This window comes from Oncorhynchus mykiss, chromosome 4 (assembly GCF_057628025.1).
Source record: "Oncorhynchus mykiss isolate SJ-2025 chromosome 4, ASM5762802v1, whole genome shotgun sequence".
Classification (NCBI taxonomy): Eukaryota; Metazoa; Chordata; class Actinopteri; order Salmoniformes; family Salmonidae; genus Oncorhynchus; species Oncorhynchus mykiss.
In genome coordinates, this window is record NC_143025.1 from 20,716,645 (window position 1) to 20,739,262 (window position 22,618).

At 41.4% G+C, this 22,618-nt stretch overlaps 1 protein-coding gene across 1 annotated transcript in view; it reads right to left on the reverse strand.

Moving 5' to 3' along the window:
* LOC110521480 (endophilin-A2) overlaps positions 1 to 22,280 on the reverse strand; it is a 34,565-nt gene extending 12,285 nt beyond the window's left edge. The window contains exons 1-8 of the mRNA XM_021599057.3: positions 21,802 to 22,280; positions 13,798 to 13,866; positions 8,095 to 8,167; positions 6,241 to 6,384; positions 6,011 to 6,144; positions 5,713 to 5,871; positions 3,281 to 3,384; positions 2,739 to 2,875 (exon numbers count right to left, since the gene is read on the reverse strand). Coding sequence (XP_021454732.3) covers positions 2,739 to 2,875; positions 3,281 to 3,384; positions 5,713 to 5,871; positions 6,011 to 6,144; positions 6,241 to 6,384; positions 8,095 to 8,167; positions 13,798 to 13,866; positions 21,802 to 21,846 — 865 coding nt within the window. The 5' untranslated portion in view covers positions 21,847 to 22,280. The remainder of the gene's footprint in view (positions 1 to 2,738; positions 2,876 to 3,280; positions 3,385 to 5,712; positions 5,872 to 6,010; positions 6,145 to 6,240; positions 6,385 to 8,094; positions 8,168 to 13,797; positions 13,867 to 21,801) is intronic.
* Positions 22,281 to 22,618: the final 338 nt, after the last annotated feature.

The following is a 22,618-nucleotide window of genomic DNA, read 5'->3' on the forward strand; positions in this document are numbered from 1 at the left end:
CCTCTACCCTGTAACTATTCCTCAGGTCGTTGCTGTAAATGAGAATGTGTTCTCAGTCAACTTACCTGGTAAAACAAGGGTAAAATAAAGAGCACAAACCAGATGGGATGGCATTTCACTGCAGAATGCGGTGGTAGCCATGCTGGTTAAGTGTGCCTTAAATTCTAAATAAATTGTCACCAGCAAAGCAGCCCCACACCATCACACCTCCTTCTCCATGCTTCACGGTGGGAACCACACATGCGGAGATCATCCGTTCACCTACTCTCCGTGTCACAAAGAAACGGCGATGGGAGCCAAACATCTCAAATTTGGATTAATCAGACCAAAGGACAGATTTCCACCGGTCTAATGCCCATTGCCCGTGTTTCTTAGCCCAAGCAAGTCTCCTCTTCCTATTGGTGTCCTTTAGTAGTGGTTTCTTTGCAGCAAACAAACCATGAAGGCCTGATTCACACAGTCTCCTTTGAACAGTTGATGTTGAGATGTGTCTTACTTGAACTCTGTGAAGCATTTATTTGGGATGCAATTTCTGAGGCTGCTAACTCTAAAGAACGTATCCTCTGCAACAGAGGTAACTCTGGGTCTTCCTTTCCTCTGGTGGTCCTCATGAGAGCCAGTTCCATCATAGCGCTTGGTGTTTGCGACTGCACTTGAAGAAACTTCCAACATTTATGACATTTTCCGCATTGACTGACCTTCATGTCTTAAAGTAATGGACTGTCAGTTCTTTCCATAACATGGACTTTTACCTTTTACCAAATAGGGCCATCTTCTGTATACCACATCTACCTTGTCACAACACAACTGATTGGCACAAACGCATTGAGGAAAGAAATTCCACAAATGAACTTTTAACAAGGCACACCTGTTAATTGAAATGCATTCCACGTGACTACCCCATGAAGCTGGTTGAGAGAATGCCAAGAGTGTGCAAAGCTTTCATCAAGGCAAAGGGTGGCTACTTTGAAGAATCTCAAAATATATTTAGATTTGTTTAACACTTTTTTGATTACTACATGATTCCAACCGTGTTATTTCATAGTTTTGATGTCTTCACTATTATTCTACAATGTAGACAATGGTAAAAATAAAGAAAAACCCTGGAATGACTGGTACTGTGTGTGTATTCATTTTCCTTGACTTATTCCACATTTTGCTGTTACAGCCTGAATTCAAAATGTATTAAAAGTATGTTTTTCTCCTCAGCCATCTACACACAATACCCATAATGGCAACGAGAAAACATGTTTTTAGACATTTTTGCAAATTTATTGAAAATTAAAATACAGAAACCCTAGTTATTGTCCTGTTGAAAGGTGAATTTGCCCCAAACATAACACTTTGTATTCAGGGCAAAAAGTTCATTGCTTTCCAACCTTTTTAGCATTATTACTTTAGTGCCTAATTGCAAACAGAATGCATATTTTTGAACATTTTCTATTCTGTACAGGCTTTCCTTCTTTTCACTCTGTCAATTAGGTTAGTATTGTTGAGTAACTACAATGTTGTTCCATCTACCTTCTTTGCGAGGCATTGGAAAACCTCCCTGGTCTTTGTGGTTGAATCTGTGTTTGAAATTCACTGCTCGACTGAGGGACCTTACAGATAATTGCGTGGGGTACAGCGATGGGGTAGTCATTAAAAATGTTTTTGTTTAACACAATCATTGCACTATCATAAACAGAGTGAGTCCATGCAACTTATTATGTGACTTGTTTAGCAAATTAACTGCTTAACTTATTTAGGCTTGCCATAACAAAGGGGTTGAATACATATTTACTCAAGACATTTCAGCTTTTCATTTTTAATTGATTTGTAAAAATTTCGAAAAACATAATTCCACTTTGACATTATGGGGTATTTAATGATTGAACTGAAAGTGGGTTCAGTCCAAACTCTGTAGTGACAGGACTATGGCCTGAGGTGGTCCACCAGCATGTGTGTGGCTGTGTGCCATTTCAGAGGCAGTCAGTGCAGGTCATTAAACTGTCAATCAAAAAGCTTAAGGCATTGTATCTAAAAATAGCTGGTAAACATTTCAACCAGAGAAACAACCAACCCCAATGAAGAACCCAATCAAATGAATGAGTTCTTAAAATGACCTGTTACTCAAATATTTTGAGTACAAAATAATGGATCATTTCAATCACAGAACTTACATTCTGATCTTACATTTTGATTTGATACATGTAGTTCACTGATAGGATTGCATCTACCATTTCACAAAAGTAGGTCGGCTGTCTCTGACAAACAAACACACTCTCGTCTGGTTATATATATATATATATATATATTTTCCCAGCCTCCGTCCCTACAGAAGGTATTTTGCCTTTTGGTAGGCCGTCATTGTAAATAAGATTTTGTTTTTAACTGATTTTCCTAGTTAAATAAAGATTCAATTAAAAAAAATGTAAAAACTTGGTGTGGAGGAAGGGTGACTGATGATATCACAGGAAGAGAGGAACAAGGTCAACAGGAGAAGAGGGCAACCAGCTGAAAGCTGCCTGCACCCCTCTCCTGTTCATTCACCCTCTCTCACACATACGTGCATGCTCACACATACATACATGAGCACGCACACAGACAACCAACTCATCCTATGACAGACACACACATTCATACCACACTCCAAAGTATGGAAGTGAATCTCTAAATCTGCATTAGTGAAATATTTGAAAGAAATTCCTTTTCGATGAGCTGATATACACAGTAGGTAGCATGTGCAACCGTCTTACCTGAGTTGCGGGAGGGTGGTGGGCCAACTGAGGTCGTGTAGCCACCATTGGTTGATTGGTTTTCACTGTCAAAGTCAAAGATGGGTTTGGCCTTAGGTGTGTACTCGCGACGTGGTCGGTTCTGGGCCTCGTTCATCCTGAAGAGAAGAAAGATAGAGCAGCCTGGCAGATCTCAGTTATCAGTAGACTCAATATTAGAAAGGGTACTCAAATATACATAATTCATAATACAAATATTTTAAAAGAAACTAAGGGAATGGCTATATATTTTACAGCTAACAGTTAAACCCCTGGGTCAGTGTGTCAGTTTTTCTGTGATTAAGGGCCTTGAATGTTACCATGCAGATCCACACATTGAGACAGATTTTGGCGAGGGCTGCTGTGACTAGACAGTATGAGCGGGGGCTGGGCTGGTAAAGGGGCAGGGCACGGGGTTGGGATTGGTGAGTGGGCCTACTGTATCTATCATGACACTGCACACATAAGCTTGAAGTGACTGTACAGGAAAGATGGGCAGTGGAAGTAGAGACACGTGTACCTACCTGTCCCTGAGTTTGTCTGAGAGCTCGTCCAGGATCTGTGTGGCCTGCCTGTGGTACTGCAGTTGGGACTCCACCAGAGACGACAGCTGGCTCACCTGCTCTATCTGCACAGAGACACACACAAAGAGCAGGATATGGTTACTAACTGTACACACTAGGGGTGTGAACGTTTAAATGTTTAAACTAAATTGGGATCCTTAAAGTTAAGAAAAATATCTAACCAAAGAACAATGTTTGATTTTTATTTTCTTCACTAAATAAAAAAAAATCATTGTGCAGTTATCAAAAAACAATATTTTCAGTGTTATAGCCTAACTAGATGAAAGGCTATGAAGGGCTTGGGGAAAGTTGTGTAATTGACCTTGCTCCCAAGGATGAACCAGACTTGTGGAGGTCTACCATTTTTTTCTGAGGTCTTGGCTGATTTCTTTTCATTTTCCCATGATGTCAAGCAAAGAGGCACTGAGTTTGAAGGTAGGCCTGAAATACATCCACAGGTACACCTCCAATTGACTCAAATTATGTCAATTAGCCTATCAGAAGCTTCTAAAGCCATAACATAATTTTCTGGAATTGTCCAAGCTGTTTAAAGGCACAGTCAACTTAGTGTATGTAAACTTCTGACCCACTGGAATTGTGATACAGTGAATTATAAGTAAAATAATCTGATTGTAAACAATTGTTGGAAAAATTACTTGTGTCATGCACAAAAGTAGATGTCCTAACCGACTTGCCAAAACTAGTTTGTTAACTAGAAATTTGTGGAGTGGTTGAAAAACAAGTTTTAATGACTCCAACCTAAGTGTATGTAAACTTCTGACTGAAATATATTCAGGTGTATTTTGTGGCTTTTGGCGAATACGTTCTAATGATCTAAAGTTGCGCTTTTGCTAGTACCTGTAAACACACAGGCTTATTTGCATAAAGGCCTACTAGTTTTGATTGGCAATGGCACACCGGTCTGCGTAAACTCTGGTCCTGGACGAGACAGACGTTTTTATTACGACACCTACTAACTGTCCACAGCCGCTTTGCCACTATATATTGTCAGAAAATCAAAAAATAAAAAAGGTATCATTCTTCCTGTGGGAATATATTAACAGATTTTTTATACGATTTAATGTTGCTAAAACGCTGTCAGTTCCACTTTAAGAGCCTTTAAGCATGAGGCTCAACTTAGCCACCGTTTTGGTGCCCTAGCCAACACGCTGTAAACAGCGCAGATACTGTGAACAGCGCAGATACTGTGTGTGACTGTGTGAGAGCAAAGTGTTGCTCATCTCAATATCCTAGCCTATCCATTTATGATGACTTTACTGAAGTTGCGAGACATTGCGAGATCCAGCATTCCATTGCGAGATCCAGCTTTTGAATGCCAATAGAAAGGCCTAGTGCATGGTTCTGACGGTCTGCATCTAGGCCAACCTGCCTGTACTATGCCCCTCCCCTCGCTCTCCGTCCCTTGCTAACTCGCTATGAAAGACGCAAGTGTTTGTGTTCTCGGAAGTACGGCAACTAATCTTTCTCTTCCATTCCAAAAATACTGAGACTTGACACTCAGAAATGGACAGTCAACTTTTCAATTATTTTGGAGTCGACTCTCCACCACTAGGCCTACATCATCGTCGTTAACAGTTGGAAAAATGGCAGAGAAAGGCAAGCGACAGCAGCAAAGTCCTGTAGGGCAATACTTTGAGACGTTAAATAAGAAGGAAATGCAAACTTTGCGAGGTGGAATTGAGGTAGAGTAATAGTAGTTCAGGTGCAATGCTTAACCATCTTGAAAGGGGAGCACCATCAGACCCAAACGGTTGCTGGCAGCAGTGCAGCTGCATTGTGAATTCATGTGTAATTTTATTATCATTTTTTTTTTTTAAATGTCAATTTAGAAGTTAAGAATTTTTTTCTCCATTTGCCACATCCCTAGTACACACTCAAACACAAACCGAGATACAAGCATGCAAGGACCAGGCCCATGGTTACCTTGATAGACACGAGTAGTAACAGTAGCATTCCCCTGGATATCCAGTATCACATTGTGGTTAATATATAATCTGTTTAACGGTGTGAGTGAAAACGGTATTGTATTTACATACACCCTAAACAGATGGGAGGGCAGGCTAACCCTAGTACACATAGGCCATGCTCTGCTGATTAGGACTGTACATAGATTATATTTCATTTGGACCTAAATTGATTCATGCTGCAGGTGACACTCATTATGGTGGCGAAGAGTGGATTTAACCAGTAAAGCTTATTGAACAAATGACCTTGAGGTGACACTGATTCCCCCTGGTCTCTTTCCCAGAGCAACAATACTGATAATTAAACCATAAACATTAGGTTGATAATAGACTGGGTGTTTCCATTGACATTATGAATGTTATCACGGGACAGGACCACACCCCCACCCACAGACAGGTACTACTCACGTCAGTCTCCAGTATGTTGTACATGCTGGTCTCGGCCACATCTTTAGACTCGTGGAACTTCTCGAGGGCCTGTCTTAGCTCCTCGTCTGGGATTTTCCCTTGGCGCTTCTTCTTATAGTCGTAATCCAGACGCCTTCCCTCCAGCTTTTTCAGATGGTGCTGGGAGACGGGAGGAGAGGACGATGGGGAGAGGACAAGGGATGGGTAGATGAGGAGAGGGGAGATGAAGGTATGGGGGATGTAAATTCTGATGTTGATTTCTGCAGCAGATGGATAAGTGTGTAATGTAATACAGTACCTGTATCTCTCGAAGGTCCTTGTCACACAGGTTTTGTAATGGATCGATGAAGTTCTGTTTAACGTCTATGTCTAGAGAGTCCTTCACCTCCGCCAGCCTCTTCATGGTCTCCCCCGCATCTACTAGAGCCCCACCTGACACAGAGCAAGAGCAGAAGCTTAGTCAAATGTACAAATTAAAAACAACACTCCACATAACTGGTGCCATCTACACACACACACACAACATACCAAAGTTGTTTTCCTCTCCTAGGTCCCGGCCGTACTTGACCATACACTCTCCTAGCAGGCCCTCAGCCTGGGGATAGCCTGGGTTCTTCACCTGGCCTCTGATCTTAGACATTGTGTTCAACATAGACAGCTTCGCCCGCGACGCTGAGAGGGGGAATGGAGGAGAGGGAGGCAGAGAAAGGATGGGATGTAGAAAGAGTCAGATGGAGAGGTGGTACTTAGTCATACAGTACCAGTCAAATGTTTGGACACCTACTCATTCCAGAGTTTTTCTTAATAATTTTTACTATTTTCTACATTGTTGAATAATAGTGAAGACATCACAACTATGAAAATACATATGTAGTCACATAGTAATCAAAAAGGTTATATCAAAATATATTTTATATTTAAGATTCTTCAAAGTAGCCACCCTTTGCCTTGATGACAGCTTTGCACACTTTTGGCATTCTCTCAACCAGCTTCATGAGGATGCAATTCAATTAACAGGTGTGCCTTGTTAAAAGTTAATTTGTGGAATTTCTTTCCTTCTTAATGCATTTGAGCCAATCAGTTGTGTTGTGACAAGGTTGGGGTGGTATACAGAAGATAGCCCTATTTGGTTAAAGATCAAGTCCAATTTATGGCAAGAACAGCTCAAATAAGCAAAGAGAAATGACAGTCCATCCTTACTTTAAGACATGAAGGTCAGTCAATACAGAACATTTCAAGAACTTTGAAAGTTTCTTCAACTGCAGTTGCAGAAACCATCAAGCTCTTTGATGAAACTGTCTCTCATGAGTACCGCCACAGGAAAGGAAGCCCCCGATTTACCTCTGCTGCAGAGGATAAGTTCATTGGAGTTACCAGCCTCAGAAATTGCAGCCCAAATAAATGCTTCAAAGAATTCATGTGAGACACAAACAAATTTTTCAGAGGGAACGGCGTGAATCAGGCCTTCATGGTCAAATTGCTGCAAAGAAACCACTACTAAAGGACACCAATAAGAAGAAGAAACTTACTTGGGCCAAGAAACACTAGCAATGTGCATTAGACTGATGGAAATCTGTCCTTTGGTCTGATGAGTCCAAATTTCTAATTTTTGGTTCCAACCGCCGTGTCTTTGTGAGACACAGAGTAAGTGAACGGATGATATGTGCATGTGTGGTTCCCACCGTGAAACATGGAGGATGTGTGATGGTGCTTTGCTGGTGACATTGTCAGTGATTTATTTAGAATTCAAGGCACACTTAACCAGCATGGCTACCACAGCATTCTGCAGCGATACACCATCCCATCTGGTTTGGGCTGAGTAGGACTATCATTTCTTTATCAACAGGCGAATTACCCTCCAGGCTGTGTAAGGGCTATTTGACCAAGAAAGAGACTGATGGTACGGCATCAGATTACCTGGCCTTCACCATCACCCGACCTCAACCCAATTGAGATGGTTTGGGATGAGTTGGACCACAGAGTGAAGGAAAAGCAGCCAACGGGTGCTCAGCATATGTAGGAACTCCTTCAAGAATGTTGGAAAAGCATTCCTCATGAAGCTGGTTGAGATAATGCCAAGAGTGTGCAAAGCTGTCATCAAGGCAAAGGGTGGCTACTTTGAAAAATCTCAAATATACTTTTTGGTTACTACATGACTCCACATGTGTTATTTAATCGTTTTGATGGCTTCACTATTATTCAACCATGTAGAAAATTGTTTTAAAAAAATAAGAAAAACCCTTGAATGAGTAGGTGTGTCCAAACATTTTTTCTGTGATTTAGCAGAAAAGGCATTTTACACAATAACACAATTGATATTCATTTCTTATTGAAGTAGTAAATAAGACACTAATGCAGTCTCTTCCTGGTGCATAGTCTCACCTGGGTTGGGCTGTAGGTACTCAGAGGTTTTGGAGATTACCTCCACCACAGCTTTGCTGGTCACATCTACTTTCTACAAAACACAGGGGAGGGGACATCACTAACAACCATAAGGAAATATGAAACGCCATGGCCGTGTCCAAATACCCATACTTGCATTCTAAATAGTAGACATTTTGGGTATGCAAACAATAAAGTTGTATACTATGTGAAATTTAGTATGCTTTAAAACGCCAGGATACTTATTTAGGCTTTTCCTCTAGTACAATTCGCTTCACACTATTAAGGAAGAGAATCGTCGTTTCACGTGTTTGGCAACAGCTGATAATCTGAATATGGGAAGCGTACGCGCTCTACAAAAAGTAACGAATGGCAGGGAAGAAGTGCGTTTGTACATTAGATGACACCTTCTCAGTGTGGTTGAGTAGTATGTGGATATTTGTTGATCACTGCATTGGTTTTTAGTAAATAGTATGTTCTAAATAGTATGTAGTATGATTAGTGCACAGTATTCAGTTTAAGTAAGTAGTGGGTAAACCAGATTTTGGACATGCACCATGTCTTCCCCATCTTCCAAATCCTTTATTTGTGATGAGACTAGTTACCAAACAGGCTATGAAAAAGGTAATGACATATTGTCACTGTATTGTACTGCTAAATGAAAATTGCTTTGTGAAACAACCAATCATGTTCATTCACTGAAGGTGTGTAAGTGATGGCTTTGGCTGTTGATTGCTGGAGTTCTCCATGACAGTTGACCGGAGCAGCAAAGGCAGGTGCTCTGACGATCTGCCACTCCCTCTATGTATAACATGTTTCTATACACAGGGCTCCCACATGAATACTATACTGATACACTGTATACAGTGTGCAAACTGAGACTGTTCACTAAGAGTTGACAATATTTCAGTCTACAGCAACACATGATGTAACACCTTCTAGTGCATGGTTGTCTAGACTATAACCCTAACCCATGTTCTAGTAATGTTTTGTGAATGTGGCTGTATAGATTGAATGAGTAGGTGTGTCCAAACCTTTGACTGGTACGCGCACACACACACACACACACACAGCAAAAAAAGAAACGTCCCTTTTTCAGGACCCTGTCTTTCAAAGATAATTCGTAAAAATCCAAATAACTTCACAGATCTTCATTGTAAAGGGTTTAAAACTGTTTCCCAAGCTTCTTCAATGAATCATAAACAATTAATGAACATGCACCTGTGGAACGGTCGTTAAGACACTAACAGCTTACAGACGGTAGGCAATTAAGGTCACAGTTATGAAAACATAGGACACTAAAGAGGCCTTTCTACCGACTCTGAAATACACCAAAAGAAAGATGCCCAGGGTAATCAATTGGAATGTCCTAAGACAGCGCTACAGGGACACAGGACAGACAGCTGATCATCCTCGCAGTGGCAGACCACGTGTAACAACACCTGCACAGGATCGGTACATCTGAACATCACACCTGGTACAGGATGGCAAAAACAACTGCCCGAGTTACACCAGGAACGCACAATCCCTCCATCAGTGCTCAGACTGTCCGCAATAGGCTGAGAGAGGACTGAGGGCTTGTAGACCTGTTGTAAGGCAGATCCTCACCAGACATCACCTGTAACAACGTCGCCTATGGGTACAAACCCACAGTCGTTGGACCAGACAGGACTGGCAAAACATGCTCTTCACCGACGAGTCGTGATTTTGTATCACCAGGTGTGAGGGTCCGATTCGCGTTTATCATCGAAGGAATGAGCGTTACACAGAGGCCTGTACTCTGGAGCGGGATCGATTTGGCGCTGGAGGGTCCGTCATGGTCTGGGGCAGTGTGTCACAGCATCATTGGACTGAGCTTTTTGTCATTGCAGGCAATCTCAACGCTGTGCATTACAGGGAAGACATCCTCCTTCCTCATGTGGTACCCTTCCTGCAGGCTCATCCTGACATGACCCTCCAGCATGACAATGCCACCAGCCATACTGCTCGTTCTGTGTGTGATTTCCTACAAGACAGGAATGTCAGTGTTCTGCCATGGCCAGCGAAGAGCCCGGATCTCAATCCCATTGAGCAAGTCTGGGACCTGTTGGATCGGAGGGTGAGGGCTAGGGCCATTCCCCCCAGAAGTGTCCGGGAACTTGCAGGTGCCTTGGTGGAAGAGTGGCGTAACATCTCACAGCAAGAACTGGCAAATCTGGTGCAGTCCATGAGGAGGAAATGCACTGCAGTACTTAATGCAGCTGGTGGCCACACCAGATACTGACTGTTACTTTTGATTTTGACCCCCCTTTGTTCAGGGACACATTATTCAATTTCTGTTAGTCACATGTCTGTGGAACTTGCTCAGGAAGGAGACGCATTCTCTCCTAGAGATGAACGTACTTTGGTGCGAAAAGTGCAAATCAATCCCAGAACAGCAGCAAAAGACCTTGTCAAGATGCTGGAGGAAACAGGTACAAAAGTATCTATAACCACAGTAAAATTAGTCCTATATCGACATAACCTGAAAGGCCCTCAGCAAAGAAGAAGCCACTGCTCCAAAACCAGCATAAAAAATACAGACTACGGTTTGCAACTGCACATGGGGACAAAGATCGTACTTTTTGGAGAAATGTCCTCTGGTCTGATGAAACAAAAATACAACTGTTTGGCCATAATGACCATCGTTATGTTCGGAGGAAAAAGGGGGATGCTTGCAAGCCGAAGAGCACCATCTCAACCGTGAAGCACAGGGGTGGCAGCATCATGTTGTGAGATTGCTTTGGTGCAGGAGGGACTGGTGCACTTCACAAAATAGATGGCATCACGTGGGAAGAAAATGATGTGGATATATTGAAGCAACATCTCAAGATATCAGTCAGGTTCAGTAAAGTTAAAGCTTGGTCGCAAACAGGTCTTCCAAATGGACAATGACCCCAAGCATACTTCCTAAGTTGTGGACAACAAAGTCAAGGTATTGGAGTGGCCATCACAAAGCCCTGACCTCAATCCTATAAAGCAAATTGTGGGCAGAACTGAAAAAGAAGGAGGCAAGCAAGGAGGCCTACAAACCTGACTCAGTTACACCAGCTCAGTCAGGAGGAATGGGCCAAAATTCACCCAACTTATTGTGGGAAGCTTGTGGAAGGCTACCCGAAACGTTTGACCCAAGTTAAACAATTTAAAGGCAATGCTACCAAATACTAATTGAGTGTATGTAAACTTCTGACCCACTGGGAATGTGATGAAAGAAATAAAAGCTGAAATAAATCACTCTACTATTATTCTGACATTTCACATTCTTACAGTGGTGATCCTAACTGACCTAAGACATGTCCTGCTCCCAGGCAGACTAAATAACTTTTTTGCACGCTTTGAGGACAATACAGTGCCACTGACACGGCCTGCAACGAAAACATGCGGACTCTCCTTCACTGCAGCCGAGGTGAGTAAGACATTTAAACGTGTTAACCCTCGCAAGGCTGCAGGCCCAGACGGCATCCCCAGCCGCGCCCTCAGAGCATGCGCAGACCAGCTGGCCGGTGTGTTTACGGACATATTCAATCAATCCCTATAACAGTCTGCTGTTCCCACATGCTTCAAGAGGGCCACCATTGTTCCTGTCCCCAAGAAAGCTAAGGTAACTGAGCTAAACGACTACCGCCCCGTAGCACTCACTTCCGTCATCATGAAGTGCTTTGAGAGACTAGTCAAGGACCATATCACCTCCACCCTACCCGACACCCTAGACCCACTCCAATTTGCTTACCGCCCAAATAGGTCCACAGACGATGCAATCTCAACCACACTGCACACTGCCCTAACCCATCTGGACAAGAGGAATACCTATGTGAGAATGCTGTTCATCGACTACAGCTTGGCATTCAACACCATAGTACCCTCCAAGCTCGTCATCAAGCTCGAGACCCTGGGTCTCGACCCCGCCCTGTGCAACTGGGTACTGGACTTCCTGACGGGCCGCCCCCAGGTGGTGAGGGTAGGCAACAACATCTCCACCGGGGCCCCACAAGGGTGCGTTCTGAGCCCTGTACTCCCTGTTCACCCACGACTGCGTGGCCACGCACGCCTCCAACTCAATCATCAAGTTTGCGGACAACACTACAGTGGTAGGCTTGATTACCAACAACGACGAGACGGCCTACAGGGAGGAGGTGAGGGCCCTCGGAGTGTGGTGTCAGGAAAATAACCTCACACTCAACGTCAACAAAACTAAGGAGATGATTGTGGACTTCAGGAAACAGCAGAGGGAACACCCCCCTATCCACATCGATGGATAGTGGACAGTAGTGGAGAGGGTAGCAAGTTTTAGGTTCCTCGGCATACACATCACAGACAAACTGAATTGGTCCACTCACACAGACAGCATCGTGAAGAAGGCGCAGCAGCGCCTCTTCAACCTCAGGAGGCTGAAGAAATTCGGTTTGTCACCAAAAGCACTCACAAACTTCTACAGATGCACAATCGAGAGCATCCTGGCGGGCTGTATCACCGCCTGGTACGGCAACTGCTCCGCCCACAACCGTAAGGCTCTCCAGAGGGTAGTGAGGTCTGCACAACGCATCACCGGGGGCAAACTACCTGCCCTCCAGGACACCTACACCACCCGATGTTACAGGAAGGCCATAAAGATCATCAAGGACATCAACCACCCGAGCCACTGCCTGTTCATCATCCAGAAGGCGAGGTCAGTACAGGTGCATCAAAGCTGGGACCGAGAGACTGAAAAACAGCTTCTATCTCAAGGCCATCAGACTGTTAAACAGCCACCACTAACATTGAGTGGCTGCTGCCAACACACTGACACTGACACTGACTCAACTCCAGCCACTTTAATAATGGGAATTGATGGGAAATGATGTAAATATATCACTAGACACTTTTAACAATGCTACCTTATATAATGTTACTTACCCTACATTATTCATCTCATATGCATACGTATATACTGTACTCTATATCATCGACTGCATCCTTATGTAATACATGTATCACTAGCCACTTTAACTATGCCACTTTGTTTACATACTCACCTCATGTATATACTGTACTCGATACCATCTAATGTATCCTGCCTATGCTGCTCTGTACCATCACTCATTCATATATCCTTATGTACATATTCTTTATCCCCTTACACTGTATATAAGACAGTAGTTTTGGAATTGTTAGTTAGATTACTTGTTGGTTATTACTGCATTGCCGGAACTAGAAGCACAAGCATTTCGCTACACTCGCATTAACATCTGCTAACCATGTGTATGTGACAAATAAAATTTGATTTGATTTGAATTAATTTTTACTGGGATTAAATGTCAGGAATTGTGAAAAACTGATTTTAAATGTATTTGGCTTATTGGGGCGGCAGGGTAGCTAGTGGTTAGAGCGTTGGACTAGTAACCGGAAGGTTGCAAGTTCAAACCCCCGAGCTGACAAGGTACAAATCTGTCGCTCTGCCCCTGAACAGGCAGTTAACCCACTGTTCCTAGGTCGTCATTGAAAATAAGAATTTGTTCTTAACTGACTTGCCTAGTTAAATAAAGGTTTAAAAAATTACTTAACGTCTATGGAGGAGAAAGGGCTATTCTAGGAACGTTGAAACAGAAAACACAATGGCCCAACTCTTTATATATATGGCCTAATATATTGAATTCTAAGTACTACTTCAGGTACTGGTCTTTAAATGTACAGTCAGAGGCATTATACCCTTTCCAAATCTTTGAAGTCTTCATCCAGTTTCGTTCCCTCTGCACCGCCGACCTTCTCACTGACCATCTGCGCGGAGAGTGGGAGAGAAAAGGATCATTGTTACACAATACATGTGCAGTTCATAAAAGTGGATCAGAAAGATCCCTCAACACATGATAGTTATCTTACTTCTCATATTTAAAGAAAATACAGCTTGCCAGTTCCACCATTCACAAGAGTCTAGGTTCTAATAGCAGACAAAACAGTTTAATCTTAACAGACTTCAATCTGATCTGACTGACACCATCAAACACAACCCTGTAGGAAACAAGTTCTTCATTCTCTCATACAAAGATACACCCCTGTGCAGAGACAAAGACCATTGTAGACATTGTAGATCATTGTTGCCTCCATCAACCATGTACAGATTCTGAAGTGGAATTCTAGAGATGCAGGAGAAGGACCAGATGCTGGAATCCTGTACAGTTTATTTTAGGATTATTTCTATAATGATCATGTACTGTAGAGTAGTGAATCATCTCAGAACTTTCAACACAGGCTACAGGACATTCGTCACATTCATCCCAACATGTTGTAACTTGTCGTGTGAGACACCAATATGTGTGCAGGGCAGGCCATCCAGCAGTAAATGCAGCCTACACGTTTACCCTAGCTTCCGCTATCTCTTTCTTCCACCTTGTGGAAAAAGACTGCTTTACATACCTGCACGTTACACATGTAAAACAAATTCACCCTATCCCACCGCTCCTCTCTGGTTTAGTTTTGCTTCCTCCCTCATAAAATGTACAATAGAGATTATCCTCTCTCAACTACTGTATCTGACTACAATACAGTAGTAAAGTCGTCAATAAATCATTTTCAGCTTCGACCTGTTGCAAGTTCCATATGATGACCATGACATCACAGTTACACAACAAATATGAATGTATATCAAGACACACAGGGCAATTGGATGTCTTGATTGTACCCCTTTCTGGAAATGTTTATTTGAACAATACCAATGTTTTTGAAGTGACGTAAACCACTATTCTAATTTAAATCATATTAGGCACCCTTTCAAGAGGAAACTTAGTACATATGCAACATGTTTTAGGTCACGTACTGTAGTCAGCCATCCCAATTTAAAAACGTTCTGTGGCACATCATATGCCATGAGTTTGTATGCTTTTTTATTTCCCCATAGGCTACCGGTAATTCTTTGTCATGCAAGTAGCATACATTTTCTCTCCTTTCTGCCATGTCAGTCCTAAACATGTTTGGAAGGTCTAGCTTACTCAATTATGACCAGGAAAAAAACAACTGCACGTGGGGACAATGGGATGGTTCTGCAGCAGACAATACCAGTGACAAGGCACAACATCTACCCACTACTCCTGCCCTTTCTGAGGCCAATACATGACCAGCCATTTACATTTTTGTCATTTAGCAGATCTTCTTATCCAGAGCGACTTACAGTAAGTAGTGAGTGTACAGTATATATTTTCGTACTGGTCCCACTGAGGGGCTTCACTATAACTAGGGGAGATGTTTAGGCTATGCATTTCTACCTCTCTCAGCCTTTTTGCAAATGTAACAAACTAGTTTGCCTATAGGCACTGGGTGGGTGCAGAAGCTAGCCTGCCTTTAGATTACAGTAATTAAAGATGCACTATGAAGAAATGGCTCTGCCATTTCCTGGTTGCTAAAATTCTAATAGTTTGCCTATTTTCAGTTTGTGACACAAAACAATCAAGTATAGTGTAGAGAATCATTGTATCATCTAAACCGCTGTGAAATATATTTTCCATTACCCCCAAAATTTCGTTTTTTTCAGCTGGTTGAAGCTGGTGTACAAAGCCGAAAGTAAAAGATGCAAAAAAAATAAACTTAAGACCACGAAGCATAGACTGGCACACATAGAACAAATCTCGCTTCATAGACTTGCTTTCAATAAGAATGACAGATCTCTAACTTACATTTCTATGCGAATTTGGTTGGGTCTCCCAAAAAGTTTCATATTGCAGCTTTAAATTAAACTAACATTCAATACAGTCACAAAAAAGTGAGGTTGGTGAGAGCAAGATTATCATATTTTCGCTTCTGTGAAAATGATGATCATGTGGCATTTGGGTTTACTGAAACAGTCCACAATGAGTTATGCCTATCTACTTCAGGGGGAGGACATGATTGGTACATTCTTTGCCCAATGCAAACCACAGAGTGAACAAAGCACTATGGCGGTTCAGAAAATATGTACTTCATAGTACCAATTGTTGTTACCACACTTGTACACTGCTTTTACACTGAGTGTCAGATCTGATGGTAGAAATGGACACGCAGCAAACAAAGTGATGACTTAATGTGCATGCTGCTACTGATCCCGGACCTAATGTGTAAGCCAGAGAATGGATAACCTGAACCCACACAGCATCTGGGGTAGAAAGTTCACTGACTGAGGGATAAAGGAGAGGGGAACGTGACTCATATAGAGGAATCTGAGCAGGGACAAAGAGCAACAGCCACAGTTACCGTGCTTGAGCTAATAGAATCTGTGTCTTAGCCCATCATTTTTTTGCTTTCCATCAACAGGTGGGAGTGTTCAGCTCTTCGAGTCTTCCTAACCACAAAACTGCTACGTTGTCAAAACATCATGGATGGTGGCTGTGTTAGCCTTTCATAGACCTGGGGGGGGGGGGTTCTTAGAATAAAATATTTTGGCCTACAGCTGTTTTTTTTAAGTATATAATTTATTTATTTTTAAACTCTACACCAAGAGAAATTGATTCATTTCAGCTATGCCGTGAGGCAGACACACAAGGCCACATACTCGGCTGCTACTGCTAGCTAGATTAAGAGGGAGGAGAGCACATCACTGACGCCTGAAAATAGCATCTCTTTTACACAGATAATGGTGTGATTGTAATCTTATTGTGAGCAAGACTACGTGATAGTCAGTCAGCTGCCTCCTTAACAATGGGCCAACCGCTGCCAGGCTTTCTCCTTTTACACAACATTATAGAAAAACATTTCAGAACTGAACTGACACCTAAAGGAATCACACACTGATCATCAGCCTCACACTGGCCCCAAAGACCCTGAGGGGACAACTTGGCCGTGAAGAACAATGGAAACCTGCTGACCAAATGAACATACAATGTCATGATAGGCCTATACATCTTGATGTAGTCACACAATGTGAGATTATGCAACGTGAGAATTTAGAAATAAAGCATCCTACAAAGAATGTATTATTTGAGAGACATGGCTGTGCATGTGCGATTTATAGTGTGAGGTCTCCAATGCCTACAGCAGAAATGTAGTTGTGGTGTGGCACATAGGGCACATAGGCTTGTTCACTTCATATAGGCTTGCTTACTCTTAAAGGGATAGTTCGAGACTTTGGCAATGAAGCACCTTTATCTACTTCCCCAGAGTCAGAAGAACTTGTAGATACCATTTTATGTGTCTGCGTTCAGTTTGAAGGAAGTGGCTTTTCTAGCATTACATCAATTGCTAACTAACATTAGCGCAATGACTGGAAGTCCTTGGGAATAGCAAGTTCTTCAATACTGGATACAGTCATAAAAATGGTACATTTGCATAATTTTGTGGAATTCAATTGGTGCTTGTGTATTTTCGTTAGTTGTCATGCATGTTATCACATGCACACAGCATACAGAGTCTAGTTTGAGAAGCAGAATAGCCCATCCCCTGTAAGATGGCATAAGAGCAGCTCCTCAAAAAGCTTGTACTGGGGTGTAATGCGCTTTTATAAGCCAAGTCATTGCGTAAAAAATAATTCTAAATGCAATCGCATGGTAAAAACTGTTTTGATAGCCACAATTAAAAACTATTTTATTTCTCAAACTCGTAATTAAAGCCCTGCATCCCATTCGCCATTCGAGTGCCTAGGCGACAGTCAACTGTAGGCAGGCTATCAGCGCGTCACCTTCCACTCTGCAATGTGAGCTTGAGGCAGTATAATTGTTGAAACCTAAACATTTTACTTTACTCTAAATAATGCTAGTCATATTAGCAACCTATTGTAGTTGTTGCTATTAAATTCCCCTCTCTACGTTTCTAACAGATTTTCATCTCTGTTAGAATTCTCTAAAACGATGTTTCAGGTGTCTTATGGAAGAGAAATTAACATTCAATTCTCTGGCAACAGCTCTAGTGGACATTCCTGCAGTCAGCATGCCAATTGCATGCTCCCTCAAAACTTGAGACATCTGTGGCATTGTGTTGTGTGGCCTTTTATTGTCCCCAGCACAAGGGGCACCATGTAATGATCAGCTGTTTAAACATCTTCTTGATATGGCACACCTGTCAGGTAGATAGATTATCTTGACAAAGGAGAAATGCTCACTAACCGGAATGTAAACAAATGTCTGCACAACATGAGAGAAATACACCTTTTGTGCATATGGAAAATGTCTGTTTTTTTAAATTCAGCTCATGAAACATGGGACCAACATTTTACACATTGTATTTATATTTTTGTTTAGTATATTAGCTACTTCCATTACAGGAGTTGCATGCTCAATAATAGGCTATAACGTTTCGACTGTAAGACGATAGGCTTCCTATTGTTGAACGTTTCCATTAAGCTCTTAATTAAAGATGTCCCTTCCGTGTATGCATGACCAGTTAATGAGGGTCAGTTAGTTGGCAGCAAAATTTTCTGAAATTTGCATCCAAATTTACAATTGATCAGTTAGTGCTCTGTGTGTAATACACCTTTCAAACCAAGGCATTTTCCCACCAACTTTAGCATCACGCCAAATGTTTGCCAGTGGTGAAAAGTAGATAAGTAAAAATACTTGCAAGTACTACTTAAGTAGTTTTTTGGGCCATTTATATTTTTGACAACTTTTACTTCACTACATTCCTAAATTAAATTATGTCCTTTTTACTCCATACATTTTCCCTGACATCCAAAAGTACGTTACATTTCAAATGCTAAGCAGAAAAGGAAAATTCACAATTCACACACTCATTAAGAGAACATCCCTGGTCATATCTACTGCCTCTGATCTGGTGGACTCACTAAACACAAATGCTTTGTTTGTAAATTATGTCTGTGTTGGAGTTTGCCCCTGGCTGTCAGTAAATAAAAATAAGAAATGTCAAATGATTTATACTTTTCATCATACTTAAGTATATTTTAGCAATTACATTTACTTTTGATACTTAAGTATATTTAAAACCAAATACTTTGACTTTTACTCACTTGAGTCATTTTCTATTTACGCAGGTATAACAATTGGGTACTTTTCTATCACTGGTATCATGAAGACACATTGAGTGTAAGATCCTGCGCCTGATGAAAGTTGGATCAAAAAAGTATGGGCTTGCCTTGGGCTTTATTTCAAAATATCACCTTTTAATAAAAAAAATGTTAAATATATGAGAGCAGTTCTACATTGCTGCTGTGACGCAAGTTGTGTGGGAAAAATATTTGTATTTTATTCCGTTATAGATCATATTCTTACCCTATAATGCGTGTGTGTTGAATTTGATCAGGGTATCCCAAGTGTGTCTTGTCTGTTTAATGAACAAATTATTGATTTCATGTGCATGGCATAGCCATACAGGCTGCTCAAACCAGTAACATAATTCAACTTAAGATACATTTATTCTTTTGGAAATACATTTTATTAGTCTTATGTTTCTTAGGACCTGCCAGAAACAATTTAACGCTGGATTTCTTTGTGATGGTGTATAGTCAATGGTTTTATTAAAATAAAAGTCTAGTCCCACACTTGCTGGCATGCACACGGGACATATAAAAGGCTTACCCTGGCAAGAATGTATTAACAATGTAAAGTCTGTGTGTAAAGAGTATATGTAAGTAGCCTATAAGTGACAGGGGCCAATGCCACTGTACATGTTAACTTAAACTTTTGAGCGGCATATGATCCTTCAGCTGACTGCTCCCTTTGTGAGGGAATATGATAGGATCAGCCATCTGCAGATTCTACTCTGACCCACCATTTCCTCTCACATTCCCACCAACTTCCCTATACATGTTGCAAAGTATACTAGTGATGCTGCAGGACAATGAAAGGCATTTCATTCAGATAGCGATAGTCACATTAAGTATTATTTATGACACTTGGTATGTGTGCGTACACAAGTTGAATAATGTGTAGGCCATGTTTGACAGGTTTGTAAAATGTGAAAAGAGGATAGTAAAAAAACAAAAAACATGGGCGTGCAGCCATATTCATTTCCTAAAGCCAACTTCCTGCATTCCATAAGAACAGAAAAACAGTGCTGCAGAAAACATATGAAACCAATTCCTACAAGTAGGCCTATTTACAATCACATGCAGTCATTGCTAGTGACAACGCAACTGCATGCTCTGAATAAGCATATTATTTTGTGCCTTACAGGGGAGAGTCCTATTTCTTGTTGGCGTCAGGCATTATTGACTCCTATGAAACTGCATTGCAGTCCAATCAGGAAGAACGCACATAATTTCTCTCTCTTAGCCCCCTGTAACACATGCACGCAAACAAATGTTAAAAAATACAGTACATACATACATACATACATGCACGCACAAACACTGCAGTTTTGGCCCTTCCTTTCCTATTTGACGTTCTGTCTTCCCAATGGATTGACTCTTTTCCCTATCTCTTCAAATTCCTCTTTATCTCCCCAAAGGGGATCTGAGCCTGCTCCTAAAAGGATATTGGGGTATAAAGCAAAAATCTTCCCTGCTGAGATCAGCAGGGACAGGATGAGACTGACTCAAAATTAGGTTGACACATTGCTATGTTTTCATTTATAAAGCCCTTTTACAAAAAGTCCCACTGTACTTTAGACATACAAGTTACCACACCCGGTCTAAGGGATGGCTAACTCTGGAAATTCCTTTGGTCTCATGTTTTTTTAATCAGCTTTTAGTTTTTTGCACCTTGTTTGTGGAACAATCTAAATGCTCTGAAATTTGATGTTTTGGTGCCTCTAGGCAAATTCAGAACGCAGATTGACCTTTTTTTACCGTGTTTTTCTTTCTGCTTGCATTTAGTATTTTTATATATGTATTTTATGTAATTCAGGGCTCATCTGTAAAAGACACCTTGGTCTCAGTATGCTAAAACAAATAAAATAAAATAATAAAGTAATAGCAGTATCAACCCTCAGAACAGGTCAGCCAGGGCTCCAACCGAGGAAAACAAATTTAAATAATCCATCTTCTGTCTACATAACCAACAAGATATTGACACTCTGAAATTAGAATTTTAATCAAATCAGTTACAGCAGAGATAGCCTATGCTCTACAAGAGTGTTCCAAAGTGTGGGCCAACGGTCGGCAGAATGGGAGGCTGAGTGAAAAAGTTTGGGAACCCCTGCTCTACGAGCCAACTAACAAAACCACAACAGCATGTTGCCCCTGGTATCCCCAGGGTACAGCTAGATAGCCTAGTAACAGTAGGGACATTGGAATGGGTTACCTGAAGGTGTGTACACCCTCAACTTGCCTGTTGAGTGACAGCTGACAGACATGACACGTGTACTATCTAGACTAGTACTGTTAGCTGGGGGTACTAGGATAGCTAACTACCTGCGAAGTGTTTTTCTTGAAATTCTAGCTAAGTAACGTTACATAAAAAGTAGCTAACTAACGTTTGCGAGCTGGCTGGCTGGCTAGCTAGCTAACTAACGTTAGCTGTCAAGTTTATCATGCATTCTTTGGAAGGTTCTGGCCACGTTTAAACTTTAGTTTGCCCATGAAATTATTTAAGACTGATAACTAGCTAAATAACTTACAAAAACATTAACAAAAAAGAGAGCTATGTATAACTAGCTAATGTTACTACAAGTTGAGCCGAGCCAGTAGCTTAGCTAGCAAGCTAAACTTCATAAAGGTTCATGCAAGCTAGCTACCTAGCAAACTAAGATAATGATGTATTTTTTTAAACCGTTTGTTATGTAAAATCACTAACATTAGCAAGCTAATACTTATTGAAACAAATCTGTATTAGGAGGGGAGGAAAGTTGTTTGCTAACCTGGCTGGCTTTATAAAACTGCTTCTTGAAGCCCGCTACAGACATCTTGGAACCGGTCTTTCACCTTTGCCGTAATATGATTAAATGTGATATAATAACTATTACTAGCTAAAATAGTTGTACGCCGCGGTCATATGATTGCGTTAAAGTCGTTCTTCTTTACAGTACACGCCGACGAGGATGTCCTGCTGTTCACGATTGTGACTAGAAATGCTATTGAACAAGGGCGCAGATCTCTATAAAGTGCATATAGGTCTAGAAAGACTCTAGGACTAGGTATGAGTACATCCACAGTGTACACTTTTAGCTGCACCAAACCGTTAACTCGAAACCTCCAACATATCATTGCGCTTGCTGCACATTCCAAGTCGTCTCTCCATAAGCAAATGTGCAGCGCCCTCTATCGCACACAAGAGGAGCAGGCCAATATGGTCTGTTCACTTTTTTTCCCCCACAGGGTGGCATACGTGTTTTTCAATAGTTGTCGATGTGTCTACTTCAGTCTCAAGTACTTTAGTTGAAAACCACTTCAAACTCTCTCATGCTCAGTGTTTTTTGTAATAGTACTTTTTTCATGTAGTACTATAGCTATAATAACTGAAACTACACACTACTTATTTAGCAAAAAAAATATATATTTTAGGTGAAATTGACAAGAATTTAATTTTTTGGGCATCAGACCTAAGTGGGAACCCCTGCTCGCCTCACAAGTCCTCAACTGGCAGCTTAATTAAATAGTACCTGCAAAACACCAGTCTCAACGTCAACAGTGAAGGGGAGACTCTGGGATGCTGGCCTTCTAGGCAGAGTTCCTCTG